General features: G+C 39.7%; 1 protein-coding gene across 1 annotated transcript in view; it reads right to left on the bottom strand.

Moving 5' to 3' along the window:
- The window catches only part of si:dkey-49n23.1 (semaphorin-3D), a 109,158-nt gene that overhangs the window by 56,659 nt on the left and 35,088 nt on the right, over positions 1-17,411 (bottom strand). The window contains exon 2 of the mRNA XM_067586199.1: positions 7,600-7,851. Within this exon, the coding sequence (XP_067442300.1) occupies positions 7,600-7,768 (169 nt within the window). The 5' untranslated portion in view covers positions 7,769-7,851. The remainder of the gene's footprint in view (positions 1-7,599; positions 7,852-17,411) is intronic.

The raw sequence follows: 17,411 nt of genomic DNA, 5'->3' as shown, positions 1-17,411 counted from the left end.
CAGTTTGGGGGGTTTTTGTGGATGTTTTCATTGTAAGTGAGCTGAATCAGCTTTGACAGATTCCCTGCAGCAACGCATGAAATGTTTCACTCAGTTTATCTAATAACGAGAAGAACGACAAACATGGTGACACACACGTTGGAACGAACCGCATGTGCACTGCAGATGTGTACGATGCCTCTGTATACATGTGTGTATGTGTGTGTCAGAATGATAATTGAATATTTGTACGTACATTCGTGAGCACATCGGTTCATGTTTTTATATCTGTCTGTGTCTGACTGACCAGCTATCAAAATAAAGGCTGTGTGTGTGTGTGTGTGAGAGAGATAACGCTGTATTGTCACAGCTATCACTTTGTGCGCTTTCGTGCGTACGTGTGTGTGTGCGTGTGTGTGCGTGTGTGTGTGCGTGGCTCATCCCACAGTCTCACATGAGGTCAGTGTGTTTTTGTTGGATTTACTCCACATGAGAGTCAAAACTCCCCATCAAAGAACCAACATCAGGAAGAGCTCTTGTCAAAGAAGTTAAATCGACTCTAAACCAACACAGACGTCCATCCCTGAAACAATAAATGAGTAACCCCCCCAAACACACACACACTGACACACTTATACGTCTGACTTTAGGAAATATGCACCAAAACACGATACACTTGTGACCATCCTGGAGTTATATTGCATGAGAAAAATATCGGTCTTAATGCTTAATGTCTGAATTTGAAATGCGGCTTGGCGTTGGTTTTAAATCGCCTTCAGCACCAGACGTTTGGAGTTTTGACACGCAAGATTTCACAACTACGGGAAAGTATTTGAAAAATAAGAAAGTATTCAGTTAAAACTAAAACAATCTGAACAACGCACACCAATAACTTGGATATTTACACCACAGCTGTATTTCAGTGACGTACAGTCAGCTGCACAATGTTCAATGAACGTGTATATTTGTTTTTTTTTAGATTATTCTACAATTTTCTTCACTTTCAAGGATACTACTGGTGATTTTCTATATTTTTCTGATTGTCAACAAACCTCATGTTTGGATCCAAACCAACAATGAACTGATCTACTAACAAGTATTGTGTGTGTGTATCAAAGTCTGATATATCTTCTTCCTCTGAGCCGTAGACCTCCATTTTTGTGCCACACCGCTGCACCGGGTGACACGTTCCTTCATTAATGAAGAGTTACTACATCGTCTTTCTCAAAGATCTTCAGTACAAAGTCAAGAAGTTGATGATATTTAACACAACAAGTTAGCAAAGCGGTAACCAGAACCACATTCCCGCACATGCTCAGTGACGTCTGCCGTACACAGAACTACTCTCCGGAGACTGAAAACATCATCGCTCTTACTAGTCTTTGGAGCCATTTCTAAACAAACAAACATGACCAAACTCTTCATGATGTAATTTAAAGTGTAGTAAATCATCAGAAATATCCTTATCCTTTATACTGATCAGTCCATGTCATTTTAAAAATCTTCCAACACCTCATATTCTATCTTAATGAGGCCAGAGTCAGCTGTTTGTGAGCAGTTTTAACAACTAATTGAAGTTCAGGAGTAATAAAATTTAGGCAGCATAAAAAGAACAATAGGGAATTAACTTGCTCTGTATCACTGAAAAACCCAGACATGCATGTGAAGGTAATGTGATACAGATTATGATCATAAAAGTAGACATTTGGATCAACTACAACTTTAACTCATCTGATCTGGCCTCATTACAACTCAAATAAACATCAAGAATCTGCCAAAACTATCATGTAGTTTTATAGTTGTTGTTTTCTATGGATAAGAATTAAAACCAGAATAATATTGTGAAATGCATTTCAGCTCATGTCAACATGAAATTTATCCACACGCACAAATACTCACACGAGTACTGTAAACGCACCTGCATGAGTTTAACTGTGTGATCGCATTCATATTTATGATTTTTATATGTCAGGTTGACATGCAGCAAAGGTGTGTGTGTGTCTCCTGTGTGTCTGAATATACTTACAGCCAAATCCTGTGTATGCATGTGTCAACCTGTGTGTGCGTGTGTGTGTGTGTGTGTGTGTGTGTGTGTGTGTGTGTGTGTGTGTGTGTGTGTGTTTTAAGTGCAGCCAGGAGATAATACAGAGCAGACTGGAAAGACGAGAGAACATATAACATATTCACACATACTGTACATGCAGACAAGTTACACTTTCAGACACATGCACCGCCATCTCTTGCCCGTCTCTTTTGTTTTTGTCTGTTTACTTTTGGGCAATGATGTGTCCTCACACGCACACACGCACACACACACACACACACACACTCCTGGTCAGGTTAAAGGCTAACAGAGTGTGTCTCCCTGCAGGATGAGGGCTGGTCTCCCTGGATTCCTGCTCAGGTCAGACACTGGGTCAGTTGTGACGCACGTATTCTCGTGTGTGTGGGTGTGTGTGTGTGTGTGTGTGTGTGTGTGTGTGTGTGTGTAAATCTATGCAAGCCTGTGTGCGTGAGAAATAGGCGTGGAAAAGGGACACAGACAGTAAGTGAGCTGGCATTCATACAGACAGAGGAGGTGATGAGTTTTTATATGCGTAAGTGTGTGTGTGTGTGTGTGTGTGTGTGTGTGTGTGTGTGTGTGTGTGCGTGAGTGTGTTCGTTGCCCCTGAAGCTCCTGTCTGAGTATCTGCCTTATAAAACATTAATAGTCTCGCTACTGTTTTTCCTGCAGCTACAAACACAAAGAGAACCACGTCCTGCTTCATTAACTGGAGTTCACTGCTCCACTTTTACTGCCATGAAAACCACTGTTAGCAACACACACACACACACACACACACACACACACACACACACACATTACACTCACACCGTGCAATCTATGACACGTCAGTGCAATCACATCATGGCTATTTGAGGAAAATGGAAAACAAAAGGTCACCTGCTCTCAGGGGAAAACAATTTATGATAAAAAAGATACGTAAGTGTGTTTGAAACCTTTCTGTGTGGTTTTATTGGACGAACGCGTGTTGAACACACGCTGTGCAACATTTTTCACACTTATTTGAATTTCAAGATAAATATTGTGAAGTCTAATACTGGATTGGCAAATGATTGAGCTGGAATTTTCCATTTGATCATTTGGCTTTTGACTTGCAGGGAGCATTTTTATGCAGGTTTTGGTTGATGTTATGTCTTCTTTAAACATCAGCGTTGTGTTTAGTTTATCCAGCTCATCTTACTGATTTCTGGCCACTGAAATGTTCAAATATGTAGCTTCTGATGTCATTTGGAGCTTTTCAACATGAACTTCAGCATTTTGGAAAAAAAACAACCTTTTGTAACAAAATCCACAACTCCAATTGTTAAAAGAAAGAGCTGATTGTGTGACAAATTCTAATTCTTATTATTATTACATCTTCAGGGCTTTCACGCACATTTCATGGTCTTCATCAGCAAATGGAACTGAAGTGTGAAACGTTGTGAAACAGTCAGTTCCATTCACTAATGGACCTTGAGCTGAGATTGTGCTGATTGTTTTCAGTTGCTTTTCGAACAGAGAGAAAAACGACAACATCAGTCGTTTCAGCAAATGCCTGGAAACAACATTTATTTACGTTCAAGTGGAAAAAGCCTCCACAGCCGTACTAATTATGACTCTTCTCTGTCGGGAGCGCAGCAGTAATGAATGTGACATTATTTACAGAGCATGACTTTTAACACAGAAACCTGCAGTTTACTTCCTGTTTCCTACAGACAGTCAGCGTCGGTTTCTCTTAAACGTGACCACGAAGGTCCCCTAAACCTTAATGAAGTCTTCAATCTTTCCTTAAATATAACCAAGGATTCTTGTGCCCAAAACTTTAACTGTAGCTGTGTTAGATCTTATAACAGGGTTTATTTTGACAGTGGAGACTCTTATTTTGAAAATTTAATCGTCTTGCATAGAAAACACTTAGTTGTTTAATTTGTGAGGTTTATTACATTAAAATCCTGCATTAAAATGTCTCTGAGGAACGTTCTGACGTAACCTGAAGTTGATTCTATTGTTCTATTTAGAAAATGAGATGCCTCCATCCAGACCTGAGACCTACAGCTTCCAATAATCTGCATAATATTATGTTCAAGTCTCATTTAATTAAAAAAAAACAACAACATTTTAACATCCAGAACCTTCAACAAAGCTTCATTGTTTCTCTCCTCATTGTATCGCTGACATTCACGCAGTGTTTTCAAATGTGTTTGTCTGTTATAATCCTGTCACATCATCAACAATGATCCCAAACTCTCTCCCCCCTCCCTCTCTCTCAGTCTGACACAAAGAGCTGCATTATAAAGTACAACACAGTCACTGCTTCACTAATCCTATTCATCCATCCATCTATCTGTTCATTCATTCATTCAGCCGACTGCTCACTAGACAAACATCTCACTAACCATCACACAATGAAACCAGCCTCCCTGAACTAATTGCTGCAGGATAGGAAACAGTTGTTGGCTTTACTGGTTGCCAAGGGGAGGTGGTGGTGGGGGGGGGGGTGGAAGTGTCTTAAAGTGACTTCACTGGTGCTCTGTTCTTATGATGAGGAGCCCCTTGCGCTCTTATTTTAGATGAAGCACGAGTGTTGTTATTTGTTTTGGATGAGAAATGAGAAAATTAAGTTTTATGAAGCAAAACAGAGCTCCCATATGAGTTAGATTTGGCAGAAACGACTCCGTTTTTCTTTGTTGCGCTTTCACACAAAAAGTGCTTTTCTCTTGCCAACGAGGACACATTAGAATGACTCTAATAGGCCAATTATATACAGTAGCTTCCTCCTGTACGCTATTCTATAACCATAACATGCTGACTTTAACCTTTTTCACATCCTTATAGTGTTTTATACTCAGTTAATCCCCAATTTTAGGACAACACAGCAGAAAAAAGACCCCAAAAGACACAGAAGAGGCAGCTCAAGAGTTTTTTGAGGCCAAATGTTGTCAGTCATCTAACCTTAGTTCAACTGATCATGTGTCTTACTTGCTGTAGACCAGACTGAAGGCAAAAAAAGCGCCTGAAACAAGCGAGAGGTGAAGATGGCTGCAGTCCAGAGCTGGCAGAGCATCAACAGGAAAGAAACTAAAGTCTCAGCTAATGACATGTCCTCAGCAGACGGTATTGTTCGTTAGATCAAAGGCTTAAAACAGCCTCATGTTTCCATTTTCCCATTTCGAGACTGTTCTAAACCTTTTATGAGCGCATCATCTCCCGTGTTGTTAATCTGTTAATTTCACATTTGATTCCTTCCCGCTGCTCCCATGAAGTGTTTCACTGTAAACATCTGCTGTCGACATTAATATGCACTTCACAGCACAATGGTTTCTCTGGAAAAGAAAAAAAGTTACTTTTACTGTGTGTTGGATGACATTTCTCTGATTACAGCATCCACCGGGTCGCTTTGAACGCCGTGTCAAGGAGACATTACTTCATTGATCTTTATGATAGTGTTATAAAGTTCCCTCGAGCTCTAACAGCAATACGTCCCCCCCCCCCCCCCCCCCCCCCCCGGGGAAATGACTTTACCGCTGAGAAACTTTAACTGGATACAGACTTTCCTAAACTCAGACATCAGTACATCAATCTAACCTTTCAATTTCGTCAGGGACTTAATCCACTTCTTGAGTGATTTTGTTGTCGGGATGAAAAACCGAACTAATGAGGAACTGAACCGACGACGAGGAAGGAAAGGAAGTAAAAAACATGAAAGACGCACGTTCATCATGTGAAAACAGACACATGGTAGACAGATCTCTCCATCATTCATAGGGTTGCAGTTTGGGAGTTTGTACTGGTTTAGTTCGGCAACCAATCAAATCAAAACAGCATGAAAAGCTTCACAATTCAATGACCGAAATTCATTAAAAAAATCCTTCTGTGTTTACCCAAAAGCTCAGAGGAAAGCTATGACTAATGACATTCATGATTAATGCTGATGTTTAAATGGGGCACAGAACATACAAATTGCTCATGAAGTCTTTGAATGGATGAAGTTATACCCGATATAAAATACATTAACTGTAGACAGAAAAAATGAAAGTCAATCTGTCATGTTTAGTGGTGGATATCTGGACTTTCAACCCCCACAAAGAATCCACTTTTATGCCCAAACAAGCACCAGGAACACAAACTGAACACTCGGTTTCTATTGACTGCACCTTTTTTCTAACAAGGACTGTTTTTGTCTGCGGTCGTTAAATAACTACTTCATCAGAAACTCCAAATTATTCCGGTATTTTAACATGAAAGCCGCGGACGTCATACGGAGCAAAGTGAGTTTACTGTTGCTCTGATTTTTTGACCTCATGGGAAAAAAAAGTCTCGGTGTGTGTGGAACGGCCCGAACAAGTAACTGCCTTATAAATTAAGAATCAAAACCTGAATCGTACCCGATCGACAGTAACGTCACCTGTTCGTGAGGAGGTGAACGTTCCTGGGATTTCATCCTTCATCTCCTGTTACGGTCACGTAAATTGTAGATTTAACAAAGAAGCTTTCCAGGATTGTCTCAATGGCCGGCAGACAAAACCCCCAAAAGTCCCTGACTCAAGTTTTTAGGAGTTTTTAAGAGTATCCTGGCAGATCGCCCCGATCCTTTATTCATCCACTTCAACCTCTGGCAACTAAAACTGTATTTAAGACTCCCTTCATCCAAACTACCATCAGTCTTCTTAACTCTTCAAAGTGACTGATGAGAATTAAACCACATGAATTGTTTTTAATGTGTAACATGACCTCCGTGTCTCTATGTTTGTTAAACTGACGGCTCATCATGTGTACTGTGTCTCCATGTTTTGTTGAGCCAAAGACAATTTTCTCCAACCTGACGGACGATGAGGGTCTATTGTATTCTTTTCTATTTGGTCATTAGCATAATAAAACCCCCTAAAATGATGTGTTCTTTGGGTATATTTCATTAAAATGTTCCCAAAGAGTAAAAAAAAAGAAGAATTTCACACCACAGAGCTTCAAGTCAGAAATCAGCAGACAAAAACATTAAGGAATTTAGGAGTGTCAGTAATAAGAGGAACCAAAGAAATGAGAAAACATGAATCCAGCTGCCAACGACGTGTTTGTGAATCCCCTGAAGGTTAGAATGAAGATGAAGGATTAAATCAACAGCTCTTTCTTCATCATCATCATCAGATACAATGTTTGGGCTGTACTGATTAATCTGCAGATTATTGTCTCAGTTAATACATTAATCATTTATAACTATAAGACTGTAACATTTCAGAAAACAGTTAAAAACGTCCGTTATAATCTCCTGAAGCTCGGGTTGATCAACTGTCAAAAAAGAAATCTATTTACTCAACATATAAGACAAAGAAAAATTCTCATAATTGAGAAGCTGCAGCTGGAAACGTTTAGTGTTTTTGCTTGACTGCATCTCACCAACAGTCAATCTGAAAATCTTCCCTCAGTTGTGAACAAGACTGAACATCCAACAGCTGCTCAGCTTCAAATGTCAAAAACTTAAATCAACCCCGACAGTAGAAGTAAGAAGTGACTCCAGAGTTTTGTGCTGCATGTGTACATTAGTTGTGCTCCTGTTGTCAGGTTATTTGTGTGTTTCCTACCTGAATGCGAGAGCTGCAGCCGCGGCCCCGTCTGGCTCCAGGCTTTGGCCTCTGGAGCGGCGCTGGACTCTGCGGGCTGCAGCGACAGCAGCAGGAAGACACACGACATCAGCATCTGAGGAGACTTCACCCCTCCGGTCTGCAGGGCCGCAGCAAAGATGGCTGCCATCTCTGACTGATCTGCACCGATGTGGAGAGATAGATGGAAGAAGGAGTGTCGCGCTGTCACATCACAGTCTGGGCTGCAGCTCACTGAAAGAAGAGCGAAAGGAGATTGATTACTATTTATGTTAATTGATTTTTATAACACATACAGCTGCTCGGTTGACAGACGTCCACAGAGTCTAGTAAATGAAAAGAGTAGCAGAGATGTTCAGACCAAATGAGTTTACAGCCTCTCAATCTGACCTGAAGTTCTTTTTGGCTTTACAGACTAATCTAATATCCAGACGTCCCATTAATAAAACATTTGTAAATGCACCTGCACGAGCATACATCAACATCAGAAAACCAGAGAGAGAGACGGATCGAGGGAGTAAACGATTCAGACAGAAACAGGAATAATGTGACAGATTCTGCAGGTTTTGAAAAAGATTTAATTTCCATATTTTAAGACAAACTGAGCACTTTCTGTTTTCAAAGCGACATAAACCGTTATGAGACACAGCGTGAGGTCATACTCTGCATCATACAGCATGTATTCAATTAAAAAAGACAAATCTATGTATTTACCTAATTAAATTTGTTCATGTGGGTAATAAAACATATTAAAGCTCCTCTTTTCCAAAACAAGATGATGAATCTGATACTCGCAGATGATTACATTTAAATTCCAATAAGAGACCAATAAGTTTTTGAGCTATCCAAACATCAGGTCTAAATCAAATCACTGCATATTTGCAAAACACACAAAGCAAAGTACTTACTTTTCTTTTCTTTTTTTTTTGATTTAGTTCCACATTAACTTCCCTTAAAAAGCTACTGAGCACCTGAATAAATCTCTTGTAGACATGAACTAAGAGCTGAAAGAACTGGGTGGTTTCTGTGAATGTGGGAATGTATTTCACAAAGGAAACAGCTCAATTTATCATTTTGTACCCTGAATTTTTTGCGGTGGCAGGCCGGTTATAAGAGTTTAGCTTGAGAAAAGCAAGCAGAAAGAACCTGCTGAGAGAGGAAAGACAGTTAGCTTGTTAGCTAGCTTGAAAGCTAAACCCATTACAGTCTTCAGTTGAAAGAAGATGCAGGAAGGAAAAAAACTGTGTGTTGAAAAGTTTTTGAAACGCAAACATTATTCCCTCCACTTAAACTAAATCTTAACCATGAAATTATTTCAGGTGGGACAGCAAAACACATGGTAACTTGCCAAAATTGCACGCATAACTCCAGGAGAAACCGGCCGTGTTATGATATCATAATTCATCATAATCTATCATGTCAGGACAGTTGGCCCGTCAGCAGGTTTTAAAGAGTTCAGCAGGTTGAGGAGACGCCTGCTGAGAGAGGAAAGACAGTCCGAGAGGTTTAACTTGGCTGCTGCTCCATTTTTTTTTAAAGTCTAACCACTCTGAGACTGCGGTTACTTCAACGTGGAAGAAATCTCAATTCATGACACTGCTAGAGGAGGTTTCCTCTCATACATATGTAGTGTTTTAAACTGACAGGAAGTAAGCAAACTCTGCGATGCACCAACAAACTTTTGCAACCCAACAATGTCTCTTTATTCTTTATTTGGATGCCCAGCAACAACAAAACAAACAGCAATTTAAAATCACAATGATCAATAAAACAAGAAGAAGCAAAACAAGTCAAATATAGAGAACAGAAAATAAATAAAATGACTCTGAAAAGGTCAAAAAAAACAAGCAAAACGATCAAAATAGAAACAGAGGAAATAAAAAAATGTTACAAAACTGCAGTGACTAAAGGTAACATCTGTGTGAGATTTATCTGTTTTTGTTTTTGTGACTTTAAATGTGTCATACAGTCCGTCTGCAGGGAGACGATTCCAGGCACACGGTGCCGTGACCCGAACCGAAACCACAAAAGACGAATAACAGGAATGACTGTAATTTAATTTAGTCTTCACAGTTAGTCACATAATCATTTATACATCTCACACACATTGAAGTGAAAAACAAACTCTGCTGTCTATCTGTAGTGATCGAATGATGGTGCGATACTGTGACAGAACAACATCAACATCATAACAGAAGATGAAACATGTCGATGAAGAGCAAAACCTCCGATCTGAGAAAACTAAAAAAAACTTGTTTTCTTGCAGAATGCTATTTGTTAACACCCAACACATAATACACTGTTTTTGGACTTTATTATTATATTATGTGTTTTGCACTTGGTGCAAGTTGGAAGAGGTTCTACAAAATGATGCTCTAAATTAAGTCAATAATTACAATTAAATTTAAAATAAAATTAAGTTTGTTTTCATATAAAAAGATGTAGTAAATGTAATAGTTACTACATTCTAGTATACTAGGGTCAGAGTGTATTTGCTTCCTCGTCCACTGGAAATGAATGTTCAGTGATTCGTGCTGTAGCCTCTCTACACATCCAGAGACTCTGCGTTGTGTTTTTGTTTTGTTGTGTGACTTTTCTGTCACAGCGAGCGGCGGGATTATCCTGCAGACAATCTGAATATGAGCAGCCTGCCTTGTTCTCATCACCCAAAGTGAAATCCACCAATCAGAACATTCTGCAGATAGGAGGTTTTTGTGTCGATATGCAGAGCGTTGAAACCCTTAATGCTATAATGGATGACTCTTAACTTAATTACAGCCTTTATTATCTTCTACCTCTGTTAGCTTTAGGATTAAACTTTTTTCAAATTAAAAGCCTCCTCTGTAATTTCTCGTGATGACAGATTATCCTCAGCGATGCTCCGTATTCTTTTCTAAAACTGTGGGAACGTCTGTCACAACAATTCATTTCAAACACAACGACTTTTCTCCACTTTTCTCTGTGACTCCTCTGTTTTATGATTATGAGCCAATTAAAATAATTTTAGCTTTGTGTATCACACATATGAGAGGAAAGACAAAAATCATGGATGTATTTAGAAGGTTTTGTCGACCAGAGAGATAGAAAGAAACAGAGGAAGAGAATAATGATGTATCATTAATACAAACAGACTATTGAAGAATTCAACTGAAAGAAGGTGAGTCTAGTCTGTGTGTGTGGTAGTCTGTAATAATAATACAGTCTGTATTCACATCTAAACAACAATAAACATGTCAACAAACCTCCAGACAGATATAAAGGAGATTCTTGTATTTTTTTTATGGTAAAATAACAAATATATGTTGAATAATAAAACATCTGCAGGTAAAGTAAAGCAGTGTCGACAGCTGTACTGTAGTTTAATGTAACTCTGACAACATCATGTGTTTCTCATCACTACTGTTCATTTGTGGTTCACACTTGACACGAGGAAACGACCTCCTCAGGCCTGTCAACACGGAGACAGACGAGGAACAAACTGTCTCTTCCTCTCATCTGACATACAGAGTGTGTGTGTGTGTGTCTGTGTGTGTGTGTGTGTGTGTGTGTGTGTGTGTGTATGTGAGTGTGTGTGTGTGTGAAAAGAGCTAAAAATAACTGTGTGTGGAAGAAATAAAGTTGTAAAGGAAAAAAAGACTAAGAGTGATTTGAAAAAGTGTTTGCGTAGATCAATGAGCATGCAGATGTGTGTGTGCATGCTTGTGTGTGTGTGTGTGTGTGTTTGTGTGTGTGTGTGTTTGTGCTTCGTCTGAATCTTGACTGTTGACAAGAGTCTTTAAATAATTCTCTGGAGGAAACTCATCGTCTGTTTCCTCTGTCTGTCTGCCAGTTTGATTTAAACTCACATAAATAGCTGAACGCAGATTTGACGCAAACTACAAACATGTTTTTCACCTTCGTTCACCTTCTGCAGCTTCTGTTTGTCTGAACGTCTCTAAAGTTGAACTTTCTCCCAACATCAACGATCATCTCTCGATAAAACTGATCCTCCAGGCCGAGAGAAACCTGTCCGCCATGTTTCAAACAGCTTCCAACCTTTCCAGATATCTGGATAAAGTTTTACACATATGCGCTCAGATGGGAAGAGGTGAATGATATCGTTCCCATGGTTATCAGTTCAACCCATCTTTATTTTCTCTTCCTGTTGCACCACAGGGGTTGCAGCTAAACAATGAGTAAACAAAACAAGCTGTGCCAGCATCCAGCTTTTCAGCCATGTCTGGACTTCCATCATTATGCACATTTAATCGTAGCGAGGAACGGCATGATCGTGTTACTTTTATTGTTTCTGTGTCGTCTGTAATGTAGACGTTTAGAGAGAGGGATGCAGAGGAAGATGACAGGATGGGAAAAAAATATGAAATTAAAGATGGAAAGAAGGAAAGAGAAGAAGGAAAGTACAGATACTGTATCACACTGACCCTCTAACCTACATCCGCTAACAAATCGCTCTTGAAATAGGTTGTTTTTTGCTCTGAAATGTCAACTCTTTGTGTAGAACTTCCTATGTTAGTGGAGCGAAAACGTTGTTTAAATAAGGAATGAATAAAAAGTCTGAAATGGACTTCCTAAATATGGAAAAAAAATGGTCACCAGGAAAGAAAGATTTCACTGTTTTCATTTTTTTAACTTTGTATTTCATGTTTGTCTGCTGACGTTGATGTTCTCCTTTTTATTTATTTATTATTTTTACTATATTCTGCTTTAAATGCTTATAAATGATCTCAATAACTTTGTAATTTTAAAGCAAACATTCTTTTACATTCTCAGCCTCTTGGTAAAATGTTTATTAATGTGCCCTGTCCCTGTTAAATAAACCAGTAAATACTGCAAATATTCCAACTTTTCCCAGTAAAAGATGAACAGCTTTAATGATATTTATGTAATAATGAGGTGAATTAAGTTAGATTCGGGGGGAAAAAGGTGTTGAAATCTCCCCAAGAGAGTAAATAATGCAACTTATTTATATTTGCAGTAAACAAAACCTCTTTCAGGTCTTTATAGTATAAGCAGTATTGATTATTGTGGTCGTGTATGCAGTATTGATTATTGTGGTCGTGTACTGAGTCGAACCCGCTGACCTTCTGTCCGTCAGTCATACTTCAGGACGAGAGGAGAAACTGATTTATTGAAATATTAAAAGTAACTCAAATGATCTCAACCTGAATCTGATTCTTAGCTGCTCAGTTAAAGCTTTAACCTTCAGTATGCGAGTTAAGGAAAGCTAGCGCTAGCATGAGACGTGATAACCATGGATGTATCATAAGAGCTGGATACCGGACTATAAATGGCGCCCATTCAGTCCTATAGCTCGTCTGACGCATACGCCAAAAAAAGTTTCTAGCTTCCGGGTTTGCTTCCGTGTTGTGCGGCCAACTGAATATGCGCAGTAGTGTTTCCCCCTGCTGGCCCCGCCCACGAGCTCCCGCTGGGCCCATAGACTTTACACTGTGATGACGTCACTGATTTTTAAATCGCTTTTCTCGGCTCGAGGAAAGTTTTACAAACATAAAACCTCCATGGATCAAAAGTTCATAACAGAAAGAGTCATAATAGACGTTGTTTGCAGTTCAAGGCGTCCTGTCAACAGTTTTACAGGCGTCTCTTTTACAGTGGTGGTCTATCGGGGGAATCTTTTTTGGGCTGCAGGGGGATTTTTCGTTGCAATACCGCGAGTGGCCACTGGGAAAAACTGGCTGCAAGGCTGAGCGGCGGTGCCCTATCCAGCTCTTATTATACATCCATGGTGAAAACAAGCCACTCTGAACTGCATTCATGTGTTGATTGACAGCTGGGAGCGCCGACCTCTGACTTTTGACCTCCTCTGATTGGTTAGAAGGACGAGCCTCACTAAAGAACCTGCTGTCAGCCTGAGAACGAGCCTCTCCACATTCAGATATGCTTCAGAGAATATTTCAACTAAAAAATATAAAGAAAAATTTACTGACTAGACTAGATTACTGAAACTCCTTCCCAGTATAACACAATAATCCCTGTTCTGCCTCCAACTGGTCCAGAACGTAGCAGCTCGGCTTCTTACTGGTTTTAACAGACGACATCACATCATCCCCATTCTGGCTTCTTTCCATTGGCTTCCTGTTGGTTTTAGAATTGGTTTTAAGACTTCACTTCAAAGCACGTCTGGGTCTGAAGCTCCAAGCTACGAGCCAGCCAGCAGCCGTAGATCCTCAGGTGAGGTCCTTCTGGCTGCTCTAAAGTCGAGGCTTAAATCTAAAGGTGCTTTTTCCATCAGGACTCCTCGACTTTGGAACGACCTGCCTGAGGAGATGAGGCTGCAGAATCAGTCACTTCTTCTAAATGACTTCTTAAAACCCATTTCTACAGACTTCCCTTTATGTAACGTTGTCTTAAATCATCTTTCTTTTAAACTTTTTATCATCTCTTTATTGTCTTTCTTTGCCTTTAGTTGCCATCTTTGTAAGGTCAGATCTGTTTTCTGTTTCATGTCTTTGCGTTGCGTTGTGCTGCTTTTGCTTTGTCTGTCAAAGCACTTTGTAAACTCTGTTTTTAAAAGGTGCTATATAAATAAAGTTATTATTATTATATAACTGTAGCTTTAGATAAAAAGCAGCCCAGCTGAGTGAAAAACCACCCAGTCTGACAACACTGGGAGCTACAAACGTATCAGAACCATCTTTCAAACTTTTCAAAGTATTATATACTGAAAATATGTCTTTTTCAACCACATGATGAATACAGTTAAACATTTCACTTGAAGTTTGTGCTTTGAAGATGTGTCATAAATCTCTGAGAATGTTTGGCAGCGTTAATGATCTGTGGATCCACTCAGAAATGTTTAGTTTGATAAGAACGATATGTTTTCCACGATTTGGAAACAGCATTTGTCTGAACTTCAGTGGAATCGGGGCTTGCAGCTTAAAAAGTCGCCTCCTCTGGCATCATTTATAGAAGAACGTGCAGGTTTGAAGTGTTACAGCAGCAGCAGCAGCAGATGCGTGATGGGAGGTGCTGGCTGCTTCTATTACAACATCACTGTCTACACTTTTGACCTGCCTTGTAAAATCAGAGTCTCTGAAATACTTCAAATGCTTTCTCTGACCTTTCATCTCCCCGGAGTGCTGCGGAGAATAAAAACCTGAGCGTTTCTCGCTCCTGGTCGAGGGATTAAGTAGTTTTATTATGTTTACAGGAGAACGAGGTGAAAATGTGGCCGGCCACTTGAGGGGGAAGGTGAAAAATCTTATTTTAACTGCCTCGGCTGATTTATCAGTAGAGAGGCTGAGGTGGAGCCCGACTCCATTACTGCCGGCAGTTCTTCTTCTACCTTTTTCTGGTTTAATCTCTCTTATTTATAACTGTGCGTTTTAGTATTTCCTTCCTCTATCTCCCCCCCCCCCCTCCCTACTCACTAATCCTCCTTATTTAATCTTTTCATCTCTGCCTGCTCCAGCCACTCCCCCTCTCTCCTCCCGTTTCTTCCTCTTCTCTGATTCGGACCTGATTCCTCCTCTTCAGCCTCGTCTCTTTCCGTCCTCTCGTCTCTGAGATATATTTCAGTGTCTGCTGGTCAGAGGAGGTGACAGCTTTACGGCATCTCTCTGCCAACTCTATAATCCCCACCATGATTTAATACCTCCTCTCCTTCCACACTGATCCTACCTGTCATCTTATTACTTTACATTACATTACATTAAGTCCAGGTAATATCTCCCTCTGGTTTATTAAATCTTAATCTACTGCAAGGTCTCCCCCTTCTTTCTTTCATGTATTGCCATATTTTCTCTGTCGAAATCCCAAATCTAATAATCTTTGTCCTTTTCCCCTCCTTTGTTAAACTATTAATCTTGACCACACTCCTCTTCCTCTCCTGTCTCCGTATGACCATGTCTTTCCATTTCCATGCATCCTCCCAGTACATCCACTTCCACTGAACCCCAGAGCCCTGAAAATCCCAAAAAACTGAAGCTCATTCAATTAGTCACCTGCAAATGTGCAGAACAGGCTCATTTTTTTCTACTTAATCCCTGTTTGATCTTTGATTCCTTGATGCATAAAAGAGAAAAGTCTTTTTCAAGTTTGGAAGTTTTGAAAATTACAATAAATTGAAGTGAGAACAGTAGCGGATGATATGATCCAGATGTTGAAGGTGAAGTGCCCACCGTCTGATCTCTCTGTATGTTTGTGATGCTCATGATGTTGAAAGCGCTGCGGCTAAACAGCTCTCAACAGTTTCCACATGGGCTCTTAAAGCTCGTCCGTTCGACCAATCGGATCGCTTCTGGTTGTTGTGTATGCGATACTTCACTAATGTTATGACAAACTCCTCTATGTGACCTCAAATGCACGGTCAGTAAACCAAGAATGTTGTTATGTTCTGCTCGCTCACAGAGATAAATGGATGTTGGAGGTGTTTTTTTTTTTTCACAGTCAGGTACCAGGCTGGATCTGGGACCTCAGAGCTGAACCTCTGCCCGAGCCGTGCACCTGTTCTCTGGGCACTGACGCAACTCCCTCCCCCGAACCTTCAGACTAACAAACAGTCTGCAAGCCGGCTGTATGTTAGTAGAACGTTAGAAACAAACAGATGGAGGCTTTCCTCTTTAACAAACGTTTGAAATAACTTAACAATTAAAACTCAAAAAGAACTTTAATAATAGAATATTTAAATTTTCCTTGGAGGTGAAAATATGTTTTCCCAGGAGGAGGAACACACACACATTCTTGGTTTGTGCTGGTATTCAGCTGAATGGAAATGATAAACGACAGTAAATCAGGCGGGAAACTTCTTTGCTTCACGCAACTGTTTTCATTTATTTTGTGGAGACGTGACTGATGTTTTTCTGTGAAGGTGAAAACATTCACAAGGCAAACAGATGTTGAACAAAAGAGAAAAATGTAGAAAAACGATGTAAATATTCAAAGCATCAGATCATTCTACAACATTTTCTTCTCTCTTTAAAGTTTTGTTGGGCTGTAACTTCTTTATTTCATTTCTTTTATGTTTCTTTTAACATTGATGCTCTTTATATAAAAATTATCTCACTTACTGACTGATTATCATTTGCTGATCTATCTGCTTAATTTCCTATTTTGAAAGAACAATTCATTTCCACAGTTTCAGTCTTTCATTTGACTAATTTCACCAGAGAGATGATGCAACAAACACTATTCAAAGCAAACCTGAAGCAGGAAATGACTACATGTCCACACAGGGATCAGTAAAGTGAATAATGTGTTTTAGGTAACAAGCATTTCCCAAACAGACCAACACGTTTGGGTCTTGTGTTGAAACTAAAGTAGTTAAGGAAGGTCCATAAATCCCCTGGTATCAGTATTCTGCTCAACACTTGTGCAGTGCGACATGCTGAAGTCGTAGCCATTTTTAGGGGTTTTTTGTTTTATAATTGCAGCATACTTGATTCAGAGTCAAACACATGAAAATCTCATTTGGATGGAATTTACAGCAGCAGTGATAAAAATATATTCTGCAGTGGTTTATTCAGTGCAAACTGGGACCTGATGTGGATACAGGCCTGCTGCTGCTGGGTATTAAAGTTCCTTTTTTAAAGCTTTGGGTTTGGATTGGAGTATTTTTTAAAATCATTATTTCTCTGACTGACTCTTGCAATACACGATGCCCTTTAGGAAGCATAGCCGATGTGTTAGCATTAGCATGGCGAGCTAGCGGCCAGTAACAGATGAAAAGAAGTAAAAACTTGCAGAAGAGCAGCTTCTTAAGATCCACAATGTTTTAGGGAAAACATCTGCATTGCTGAAACATTCTGACCTTGTTGTGACAACAGATAAAAACC

This window comes from Thunnus thynnus, chromosome 4 (genome assembly GCF_963924715.1).
Source record: "Thunnus thynnus chromosome 4, fThuThy2.1, whole genome shotgun sequence".
In the NCBI taxonomy this organism is placed as follows: Eukaryota; Metazoa; Chordata; class Actinopteri; order Scombriformes; family Scombridae; genus Thunnus; species Thunnus thynnus.
Note: the sequence above shows the minus strand (reverse complement) of the source record. Positions and strands in the feature narration are given on the sequence as shown.